Raw genomic sequence first — 11665 nt, 5'->3', positions numbered from 1 at the left:
CAATTAACCTGACAGTCATGTTCTTGGACTGTGGGAGGAAACCAGAGTACCCGGAGAAAACCCACGCATGCACAGGGAGAACATGCAAACTCCATGCAGAAAGACCCGGGCCGGGAATCGAACCCAGAACCTTCTTGCTGCAAGGCAACAGCTCTACCAAATGCACCAATGTGCAGCCCAACATAAAAATCCTTCAAAACAAATTAAAACAACAAAAACATCTTCAGTTAAAGTTGCACTGATGTGAAAACCTTTACCTGCTTGATGTAGTTGATGAGAGTCGGAACGCTGCTGATCTCAAAGCGAAGTTTCTCCAGAGGCTCCAACCACTTACTAAGCTCTACAGAACATAAAAACACAGATAATCAGATACTAAAAACCTTCTCCAACACTAGATGACTGTAACAGCGGTGACATTTACCCTGCAGCTTGGCATTCGTGTCATCTGCTTTGGAGACGGTGAGCAGCGGAGCAGCATACTGCTCCATCATCCGCAGCTCATTAGACGTCTGCACCACCATTAACACCAACATACAAGCATAGTTGTACGTCACCGCTTTGCGAGATTTGGCCTCACTAAAAGGAAAAACAGACAATAAAAGTTAAACCTAAAAGGACTCAAAGAAACAATGAGAAAGTAAAGAGGAGATGCACCAATCAGGCTGGTTTCTTTAAGGTCTTACCCGAGGATTTCAATTGTGACCCATTTTGAGTTTTGCTTTTCTGAGAACTCAAACACAGAAATGGTGCTGCAGGGTTTTTTTGACATCTTAATTTCAAATCCAATAAAACACAAAGGTATTACAACATCACCCTGATTTATGTCTTAACTTTTGATTTATTTGTTTGTTAAACACAAATAATAACATCAGAGCAGATGACGTTGGTTGATGTGTTTAAGGCCAAAATCTGAGAGTTTTAATATTTAATATATTTAACAAAATCGGATATTACAGTATTTTATCAGCTGTAGAGATGAAACGGTTATTTGGATTAACTGTGATTAATGGATGACTGAAATAATTGTCAACTAAGTTAGTAATGAAATAACCCTTAACTATAGTATACAGACTCAAAAAAGGTAATTTACTGAAAAAACAACACAGTCAGGGCAGTAATTAATTCAAAACTGAACCAAAAGGATGTATATTTTACACTTCAAATTTTAGAAAACCTCCTTTGCCTGCAAATATGTTCCAACCAGAACTATTCAAGAGTCCAGTTTTGACTGCACATGTTTTATTACACTTGAAATAAGACAAACTAAGTTAAAAGTGACTTTTCTGCAAGATATAAAAGCTTGTTTTAAGTAAATGATTCCTTAACATTGATGAAAAAGTTTTTGTTCTATTGGCAGACAAATTAACTTATAATGTGGGAAAAACGTCATTATAAGTTTAATAATCTGCCAATAGAAGAACTTTTTCATCAATGTTAAGGAATTACTTCCTTAAAAGAAACATCTATATCTTGCTAAAAAGTTACTTGTCAGGTAGTTTTGTCTTATTTCAAGTTTGCTAGAAACTAGACAAAAATACTTGGTAAGATTCTGTTAATTTATTATCTAAAAAATGTTTATTTGAATTTTTCAAATATCTAAAACACACAGAATTCCTACAATATTTTCTACAAAAATGGTAGAAAATAAGCTTCAGTGGCTAAATGAAAGATCTGCAGAATGTGCCAATTAACTGATGAATCGTCAGAACAACTGATTAACCGATTACTGAAATAATCATCAGTTGCAGCCCTAATCAGCTGGTCACTGATCTGAGTCCAATCAAGGATGACCTGGTGGATCCTGACGCCTGATTGGTGCCTCTCTGAGGCGAACACAGCCATACCCCTGTGCCTCCTTGCTGTGGTGCTGCAGCAGAGCGACGAGGCAGGACAGGTTGCTCTCTAGGCTCAGAACGTGAGCCACGGCGCTGCGGCCCGTCTGCGTGAACGTCATCAGGTACAGCGCGTGGAGCGTGGCCAGGACCTCAGAGTTGTCCCCTTCCTCCAGGCCCGCCCCTCCTTCGCCCCCTGCAGCCACGTGGCTCATGAGTTCGGACACACCTTGCAGCGAGTGGAGAGCCTGCATCAGCCACACGCAAAACCCTTCTTCGCCGAAGCCCGGCCCCGTGAGGGCCCCCTCCCCTGCCGCCGGCGGGCTCTCCTCGCCCTCAGACTCTGCCACCGACGCCAGCAGACGCAGCAGGAGGTTTGTGGGCGCGGCCTGAGCCAGGAGGTAGAGCAGACCGGGCTGCGTGAGCGACAGGAAGCGGAGGAGCTCTTTGATGGCCTGAGTGACCCCGACGTGTCCGGCTGCAGCGGCCGCTGACAGAACCACGATTGTGCTCTCCAGGAAATGACACGCGTGCATGTACCTGAAGACGATGCAAATAAATATCACAGATTATCCAAAGATCATCTTGAAGCTAACCGCAGAGTTTATGCACATTTCCCCTCGATAGGATTCAAGTTTTCAACTTCTCCAGCATCACACTCTGGACATAAAAATAACGCAAATGACCTAAAAGTGTTTATGTTCATTATTATATTATATATAATCTGTTACTGTTATTAATAACAATCATTAATAACAGTACATTCTACAGCAATGACAACATAAAAACTAAAATTTAGCAATGTTTTATGTTTTCAAATGTCCCTCTCACACAAACACCTTTATACACCCGACTGCTTCAACAACAAAACAGTAATTTAACAAAAAAAAAAAGAAAAGTTGTTTAACAAATAAAATATAAAAAAACAGATCAATAAGTCATTGAGCCATTAGGAATTATAAATATTCATCATATTCAAACAATCCAATATGATGTTTGTACCTGTACAGGGTTGGGTAAGGGTTGTCCCTCTCTGGCGGTCCGGTTATTCTGGCCGTAGTTGGGAACGCTTTCCCAGGGGGCTGCACCATGCAGTGAGGGGCCGTCTCCAGCAGGTGATGAAGCTCTTCCAAAACCCCAGCAAGCCTTTCGAGCTCGGCCTCGCTAACGGGGGCAGAGCTCAGTGATGGCTCCTCCTCCATGGGACTCTCAGCATCCTCCATCTCCTCCTGAGGATCAGAGACAGTTCTATACGATCAATTTTAACCAAATTCTGACGTTTTAGGTTCAGAATTTGTGGTTATGAGTTTAATCTGATTAGAATCGTTACACTCTACGTCAGGGGTGTCAAACTCCAGCCCTCAAGGGCCACTGTCTTGCAGTTTTTAGATGTGCCACAGCTACAAAACACTGGAATGAAATGGCCTAATTACCTCCTTCTTGTGTAGATCAGTTCTCCAGAGCCTTGCTAATTACCTAATTCTATTCAGGTGTGGTGCAGCAGAGGCACATCTAAAAGTTGCAGGGCAGTGGCCCTCCAGGACTGGAGTTTGACACCTGTGTTCTACGTGATGACTCTACAATAAGACGGGTGTCTTTAAACCAAAGATGGGAAGGTCTACATGTAGTGTAGTTGAATCATAAAAACAATTATTGCAAAGTGTAAAAAACCTTGAGAAATTGCATTTCTGGTGTGAATTTCTTGTGTGAATGATTTAAGTTGAACAGAACAAAAAAATAATCCTCACTGGGCTTAATTGCAAAAATGCTAAAAATTGTTCAAACTTTACTAGAAACTTGGCAAAGAAACTTAAATCTGGACAAAAACATGCTTGTTAGAAGAGAAGAAAAAAATCTGATCATGGATGACTTTTAAGCTAATAAAAGATTAAATAAAGAACCAACACTTGGTGAACTTTGAAAACAAACTGAATCTTAAATAAAACTAATGAAACTGTGTGAAAGAAAGCATGAACTACAAATATTTTCAGCGAATCTTGAGCCTAGCACGCTGATCCTTATTCCTTTGAAATATTATTGTAGTTATTATGAACTTTGACTCCACCTAGTGGCGGACCAGGGTACTACAGCATATTTGGAGATAATTCCACCAAAGGAAAAAACATCTAAAAGTACCGAAGCTGGTGCTAAAAACTGCGATTTAGAAAAAAAGCAAAACATATGGAAAGATTTAGTTTTAAAATAAGTTCAATATTTTAAAAAGATATAAACAGAATCATTCCCAGATTTCCTGACAAAGATAAACAGCTACTACATATTACTCTAAATTTTACAACTTCTTTCATAATTGACTTCTCCATATCGATTCAGCTGGAAGTATAAAGACACATTTAAAGGACAAATTCATTTCTACATGTTCACAAAGTTCAAATCTGTTTCTCTCAGACTGGGACAGAGTGTGTGCCGTCACCTGCTGAGGTTCGCTCCACGCTGCGGCTGCATGTTGGAGGCTGAGAAGCACCTCATACATGTGGCTTTTCTGTAAAATGGCGTTTCCTGCATTTATCACCCGGACGGTTTCTTCACGCAGGAACAGCTGCACCAGACGCTGAGAAGCAAATCAACATTAATGTCAAAATACATTTTGTTCCAGAACCGGAAATTTAAACATGTCAATTTACATCAGCAATTTCTGAAAAGGGTTTGTATATTTTACCCGCGGTAAAATTCAAGTAGTTTTTAAACATTTTAAGGTGAGACAAAGCAATACAGATTAACTAAAAAAAGGCAACTCCAATCAATCATTATATAATTTATTACTGTTATTAAAATCTTATGGTGTGTCTGCAGTGGGGACAAGTCAATTAAAATAAAACTAAATGTTATGTTTTTAAATGTTTCTCTCATACACACTTTATACACATGACTTGGAAATGTGTAAAGAAAAATGTTGCATTTTTAGCTTTTACTTATCCATGTGTTCATCAGTAACAAATAAAAATGGTTTCAAAAAGTCAGAGAAGCTACTTTAAAGACCACGCTAACCTGATAGCCACTCTTCTCTGAATTCCCAGCCTGCAGAAACGCCTCGACTCCTGCGGGGGCACCAATGAGAGCGTCCAGAGCTCTGAGGATGCTGAGCTTCAGGGTGGAGGAAACGTGGTCAGCATGCAGCAGCTCCAGCAGCACGTTCAGGGCGCCTTCACGCAGCAGCTCTGCCAGGCCCTGCGGACACTCGGCCAGGCAGGACGCCAGCTTTGCGCCGGCTTTTAATTGTCTGAGGTTCAGCGCGATCGGCTGCGTGAGCGCGATCTCCATGCTCAGAGCCTGGAGAGTCCACAGGACTAAAACGCGAACAGGCTCCTCGGCTTCTCCTTGTTTGATTAGATAAGCTAAACCTTTGTTGAGGAGTCCAGGAGCTTCCTCCAGAGCGGTGACCCATCGAGCGTCTCTGTCCTCACCGCTACCGGCCAGTAGCTCCTTTAGTTGAGCGACGGCCTCGGCCTCCTCTCCCCCAGCCGCTCCTTCTGTCCCACAGGCATCTCTGGGCTCCTCTACGCTGGTTTTCTCCAGCTGGGTGTCGAAGCGAGTCTTGTAAGGTGGCGTGAAGTAGACGAGCGGTTTGAGTTCTCGTTCGTATGGATCGTACTGGACGGGAGGGACGGAGGCGAGGTCTTCGGGCGTGTAGTCGATGTCGAAGGTGGGCAGCTTGAAGCTACCGTTGTCCAAGTCGTCCTCATCACTGGAAATCTGCTCATAGCCGTCATCACCTGGGCAAAAAGACGGGCAAAAAGTTCAGCAATAATCTATTAAACGTTTGTGTAAACATGAGCGCGGTCAACAAAAAACGGCTTGGCCCCTCTATCAAACACGGCTGCATACACTCACGAAGCTACTTCCTGATGGCAGCATCTCCCCAGCATGCAGGGTTAGTTTTGGCATGCATGATGCGACTGAAGCACATGCGCAGCCCCGACTGAGAGGAAGCATCAGGAAGACTTCCACGCGGCTGCATCTCAAGGTCAACCAACAAGCCTTCCCGAAAGGAGCTCGACGCTCCATCCAGCGGTTGCAGATGGACGCAGCATGCCTGAGCAAACACTCAAGTTGTTGCTCAGTCCCAAACGGAACCTTTCCCCGCAGCGCCGCCGCCGCCGCCGAAGCGGCGTCCAACAAAACGGACGCAGAGCCCAAAGGCTGGCAGAGCGGGGTTCCGGGTGTCCATTTGGGAGGGTGGATTATCCCACTCCCACGCAAGAACTCCCCTACCTTCCTCCATCTCCTCCTCCTCGTCCTCACCCTCATCCTCATCCTCCTCTTCTTCCTCCTCCTCTGGGACGCTCCCCTCGGTCCGTGCTTCTTCCTCCTCCTGCTCTTCCTCCTCCTCCTCCTCTTCCCCTTCCTCCTCTTGTTCAGCGTCGGAGAAAGGCTCGTCGGCGGGCAGCGAACGCTCGGGCGACACGGGTTCTAGGTAGTCGTCACGGCCCTGGCTCGGTTCGTCTTTGACCACGCCCACTGAAAAACAGACGGCACAAAATATAGTTTGGCTAAAGATGCAAAAAAATAAATAAATAAAAAATCAACAACTTACAATGAATAGTTGATTAATGTAGGGGTGCACCGATTGCAGTTTTCTGGCCGATGGCTGATTACTGATCATCTTTTAAAAAGCCTAACTTACCGATTCCGATTTTGGCCGATACCATTTTTTTGTCTGAAATGTTGTTCAATATATCAAGAAAGTTCCTGAGTTGGCAACAATTAACTATTCTTAACTGTAAATGTGCGGACATGACCCGGTCGGCCGGTTTGTCAGTCAAACTTCTCTCACGGGAGAAAAGAAAAACACAGTGGGTGATTTTTAGACCTTTGCCGAGGTTGATAACATCGATGGATAAGATCGGCTTCACATGTAAAAATCGGCTGATCACCGATCTCCCAAAATTAAGGAAATTGGCACAGATAAATCGGTGCACCCCAGATAAATGGCTTTTTAAATTAAAATCAGTGTTGTAGTTTGGCCACCATCCACAACACGGCGCCACTGGTCTTCCATAAAAAGAACCAGTTGGTACAGGAATAGAGATGGCGGTCTGAATGAGAAAGAGAAACGATCCAAAACAGAGTCCAGTGTTTGATGCAAAATGCACTTAAAGCAGTTCTGTTTGACATATAAATCCAGAATATTCTGAAAAATGTAGCCCTTTATATTATGGAAAGACAATCAGCCTGTCTGACAGAAGAGAAAACTCAGGTTCTTAAGAAAATTAACACTTGTCAATTAATCATTAGTTGCTCGATGAGATGAATCAACTTCAGATTAACCGATAACTTGCTTCCCTATCTAAAACATATAACTGTGCCGTCATATTTCTGTCAAAAAACCCTATAGACCATACTAAGCAATCACAGCAGTGCACATATTAATCAACAAAACATGTAGCTCTGATCATAGCCGCATTCCCCTTTATCTTTAGTATCATGAACGCAGCACGACAAGCAGTAAAACACACCCTCTTTTTCTTCTTCTTCTTCTCCTATTAGCCAAATTGTGACTGTCACTGGATTTGAGCTGAAAAATCTGATCAGTCAGAAAAATTACGCCCCAACTTAATTACACCCAATAAAAAAGAGCAAGCATCATTCCAGATGAGTAGAGGGAGTGTTTTACTGTTCGCCATGCTGCGTTCAAGGACAGCAAATACACAGAAATGCCTGTAATCGCAGCTATGAGGTATCTGCATTAATATGTATGCTGTTGTGGTGGTTTAACCAGCTCCTTGGGTTTTTAGCAGGAATGTTTAACAGGAGTACCAATACAATAATTATTGTGCAATTGTACTAATGTGATAAAATGCAAAAAAAAAGCGTGTATATTTTTTATAATACATTTCTGCAAAAGTATTCATTTGTATACTTTAAATGAACGTGTATAAAACTGATCCAGCAGCTCAGATCTCACCTGCCATAGGAACTTGCTGCTCCTCCTCATCATCATCTGGGGGTGGAGGTCCAGGCGGAGTACGAGGCCCTCGGGGTGCTGGTCTGGGCGGGCTGCCGTTATACTGGTCATCTTTTTCCCATTCTTTAAAAACAAAAACATAAACACAGAAACATTTAGCATGCAAAAAAAATATATACAAGTTTAAGAGAACAGAAATATAAATTCTTTCATGAAACAGATGCAAAGATCAGAGTAGTTGGAGGCTTAGAGGCTCCACCTTGTTTGATAATTCGCTTGAGCCCAGTTGGCTGTTGCGGTGGAGGCGGCGGCGGTGGAGGAGGCGAACCGTGGTTGTGTCCGTGAGGACGCTCGGCGGTGCCGTAGACCGCCAAAGTCAGGCTGGTGTACCATCCGCGAAGCACCAGCCCGTCCGTGTTCACCTGCATGCAGAGCGTCAAATCATTATTCACAAATCAACCACAGAGAACAGAAATCATGTGGTTCATAACTGATCTGTCACCTTTCCATTGGGCCTAAAGACTATGGACTTGTTTTCATCATATTCCAAACTGTGGATAAAACCAGAAACATGAATGATTAAAATAAAATGACAAAAAGAAAACACAGAAACACATTTTAATTTGCCCAATTGATAATACACCTCTGCCAACAAGGTGGGGAAAAACATACCGACTTCATACAGAAAGCTCAGGTAAATGCTAAAGAGGGTTACATAAATCACCTCAGTCAGACAGACTGGAGCAGGAAAACATTTTTAATTTTGACCAGAGCCAAAGAGCTTTACCTTTAGGGAGATTTTTGTGTAAACAGTATGAAACCATGGAAATTTCACTCAAGGTTGTGATATCATGACACCTAACACACTTCCTGAGAAGTGAAGAAAAGAAGAAATAGTTTTTGGACAAACTGATCAGAACAGAACTACATTCCGAGAAGAAAAATCTTGTATGTGAATATAACGATAATGTGAACAATGAGTAACTAACTGAGTCACAGTCCAGAAAACATTGATTTAAAAACATCCCAGTCGCATCTGCTGAAGATACCGAGGCGATGTTTCTACAGTTGTCATAGAGGTTAGTCAAACGTGTCCTGCTGATGTTCCCAGGACATATAATAACGTGGGCGTGTCTCAGTAAGCCTCACAAAAAGCCAACGCTACATGAATGTTTACGCTCCGGAGCCACTGTGCGCACCTTGGTTATTACGCGGCCAGAATAAAACGGCGAGACAAAAAAACATTCCTTTTCAGCTCTCGCTTCAATGAGACCTTCACATTTTTGTGTCACTTTGAGATACACTGTGGGTGGGGTTGGGTTTCTGGATGGACCGGTTAGCCAACGCAGCAAACAAAGACGCGGCACTAAGGATGGCTGCACAACAGTCCTAAGAAAACCAGTCCCACACGCTGCGGTGACTGGTTCTACAGGTGGGACGGACTCTTCCATCTAAAGCGATCGGGAAATGCAGATAATGAGTCCAAGACGGTTTAAGATGACAAAATGAGAGAAGGGAGAGTGGAAATAATCCTGACCTGCCCAGCCTGTGGAAGGTGGGGCTGTTGGGTTTGGTGACATTGTTGAAGAACAGCTCCAACTGAAAAGCGTGAGGAGACGTCTCCCTGCAAATACAGTAACCACACAGTTAGGACCTCTGAACTTATTGCCCTGACAGCTACCGCTGATCCTTAAACATCCTGACATTTGACTTAATGGCTTATCTGTTTTTGTTACTATAGACTACAGACATAATAAATCATGTACAGTAACATCTGAGCTTATTACAGTAAAAGAAAATGATGGGGTGCAATTTATGGCAAAGGTACTGGCCAAAATAGAAAATCTCCAAAACTACTTTCCGAAAATATCAAGAAAAACGAGTGGCTACATATATCCATACCAGAGTTTTACTAAAAGCTGCCAAACCCCCATTTGTTGAAGTTTCCTCATTCTTAAGAACTTAGTCATTACATTTGGTTATAATAGATCACAAACAGCTCAACATTCCTACCAGAAATCAGCACCAACTCACACATGTTCTCTTGCATACAAACACACCCCAAACATGTCAATTATCTTCAAACTTTCCCACAGGGAATATTTAATAGTGAAACTACATCTGCAGTGGGCCGGCAGCCTACTCACAACCCCTTAACTTTTTCACATTTTGTAATTTAATACAGCAGAAAGCTACATTAGAACCTTTAGGATTCTCATTTCACACATCTGTGTATGTCCATGTCCTTATGCTATACATCTCTTGTGCTATGTCTCTTCCAACTTTGCACATATAGAGACCGGAAGTTTTACCAGTTCTTCTCTGCAATGTCTGGACTTTGACTGAACCATTTTAACGTGAATCTGCTTTGATCTGAACCGACTGTGGCAGCTCTGACTTTATGCTGAGGGTCCTCCTGCTAAAAGACGAGCCTCAGTTTCAAGGCTTTCACAGTCTCAAATAAATTTCCCTACAGGATTGCATCTTATGTAGCTTCATCTATATTTCTATCAACTTTAACCAAACATCTCGATTGGAAAAAGAATCTTAACGGCATTATACTGCCAACTTCAAGTTTCAAATTGCAAATGATTCAATTGGGGTGATGTGAAGATTTAAATCCATGTAGAGGTTTGCCTCTTAAAACCGGACTTGACCATATGACCTCTGCCTAGCTTTATCCCTGAGTTGGCCAGAGTGCTGATCCTGTTTTTTCACTGCTGTTCTAAAATAAACCTCTGAGGCATTTATAGCACAACTGAATTAATACTCAGATTAAATTAAACAAAGGTGACCTATTATTGGCAGAAAGAGGACCTTTAAAGGCAAGTGGTTGAATACAAATGCATGACACACTTCACAGACTTTTATTTGAAAGACTTTAAAAGACATTTTTTTATTTCTCTTCAAGTTCAGTTATTCGTCTCATAAAACCCTATTGGAATACATGAAAATTTTTGGTTGTAAACTGAAAAAGGGAAAACGTTAGACGGATACTTCTGCAAGGTACTGTATATCTGATTAGACTATACACATTTAAAACAGGAAACATAAGTAATTATTCAGCCGGTGGCTGTTGTGAAGCAGCAGCTCTTACCCAAATGCTCTGTTGTCGGGTAAGTTACTGTGAGCTTTGATCCCTGGAGGAATCACCCGAACCTCTGTGATCAAAACCCCGCAAGGAAACCGCACAACATCCACGTTGGTTAGCTGCAGAACACAGGACAGCAGTCATCCACCGCATCGCAAAAACCAGACATCTAATGCATCATCTAGTGTAAACACGGTTAGCTCTTTATTGTACTTTAGCATTAGCATGTCAGGTAACCAGCAAACAAACTACAGGACGAAAAATAAATGTACTACCTGAAGTTAAAAGACTATTTTGTTCATGTTACATATAAGGAAAGTGTTGACACAACAGTTTGTTAGGTATTTTGAGAATCGCGACTTAAAAGCAGCCACTGTGACCGGTAGATGTGCAAAAACACACAAGTGCTAATGTTAGCCAAGTTAGCATCGTTAGCTTCAAAGTTGAGCACCATTCCACTAAAAGTCCTAAATGAGACCGCTATGAGTTTTGCATGCGTGCTTTTCTGAAGGAAATACAGAGGACAAAACTGAGATGCAAAGGTCAGAATTACCTCAGCGCTTTGATGCTTAAATGTATCGAGAAAAAGAAGCTCCGTTGAGGTGTCCCCCGCCATAGCTTCCTCACTTTGGGACGGGAGAAGAAAAACTTCCGGCACAGTAAATACATCCGGTGCAAATCAACAAACAGCGACTCAAAACAAACAAAAACAGTCGAATGTAACTAAATGTAAAATAGAAATAAATAAGCCAAATTATTATTATTATTATTATTATTATTATTATTATTATTATTATTATTATTATTATTATTATTAAT

General features: G+C 42.1%; 1 protein-coding gene across 2 annotated transcripts; it reads right to left on the bottom strand.

Moving 5' to 3' along the window:
- Window positions 1–153: 153 nt before the first annotated feature.
- Window positions 154–11489, bottom strand: LOC103461081 (protein virilizer homolog). Of its 2 annotated transcripts, none has more exons than XM_008403406.2 (13): window positions 11400–11489; window positions 10853–10965; window positions 9293–9379; window positions 8258–8306; window positions 8015–8177; window positions 7756–7878; window positions 6063–6308; window positions 4839–5563; window positions 4264–4401; window positions 2835–3061; window positions 1845–2372; window positions 422–576; window positions 154–340 (listed from the first exon to the last, which is right to left on the bottom strand). In XM_008403406.2, the coding sequence occupies exons 1-13, from the start codon at window positions 11460–11462 to the stop codon at window positions 228–230; spliced, it is 2730 nt and encodes a 909-aa protein (XP_008401628.1). In that variant the 5' UTR covers window positions 11463–11489; the 3' UTR covers window positions 154–227. The 2 variants fall into 2 exon arrangements, with proteins under 2 accessions (XP_008401628.1, XP_008401629.1); XM_008403407.2 differs by having other exon boundaries at window positions 155–340; window positions 6093–6308.
- Between the last annotated feature and the right edge of the window lie 176 nt (window positions 11490–11665).

The sequence above is a fragment of the Poecilia reticulata genome, unplaced genomic scaffold (assembly GCF_000633615.1).
Source record: "Poecilia reticulata strain Guanapo unplaced genomic scaffold, Guppy_female_1.0+MT scaffold_571, whole genome shotgun sequence".
Classification (NCBI taxonomy): domain Eukaryota; kingdom Metazoa; phylum Chordata; class Actinopteri; order Cyprinodontiformes; family Poeciliidae; genus Poecilia; species Poecilia reticulata.
Note: the sequence above shows the minus strand (reverse complement) of the source record. Positions and strands in the feature narration are given on the sequence as shown.

Coding starts and splice junctions, on each gene's coding strand:
- LOC103461081 (XM_008403406.2), bottom strand. CDS start 11,462: ATGGCGGGGGACACCTCAACGGAGCTTCTTTTTCTCGATACATTTAAG. Junction 9,380..10,852: donor CCCGACAACAGAGCATTTGG/GTAAGAGCTGCT, acceptor CTGTATTTGCAG/GGAGACGTCTCCTCACGCTT. Junction 8,178..8,257: donor TCTTTAGGCCCAATGGAAAG/GTGACAGATCAG, acceptor CTCTGCATGCAG/GTGAACACGGACGGGCTGGT.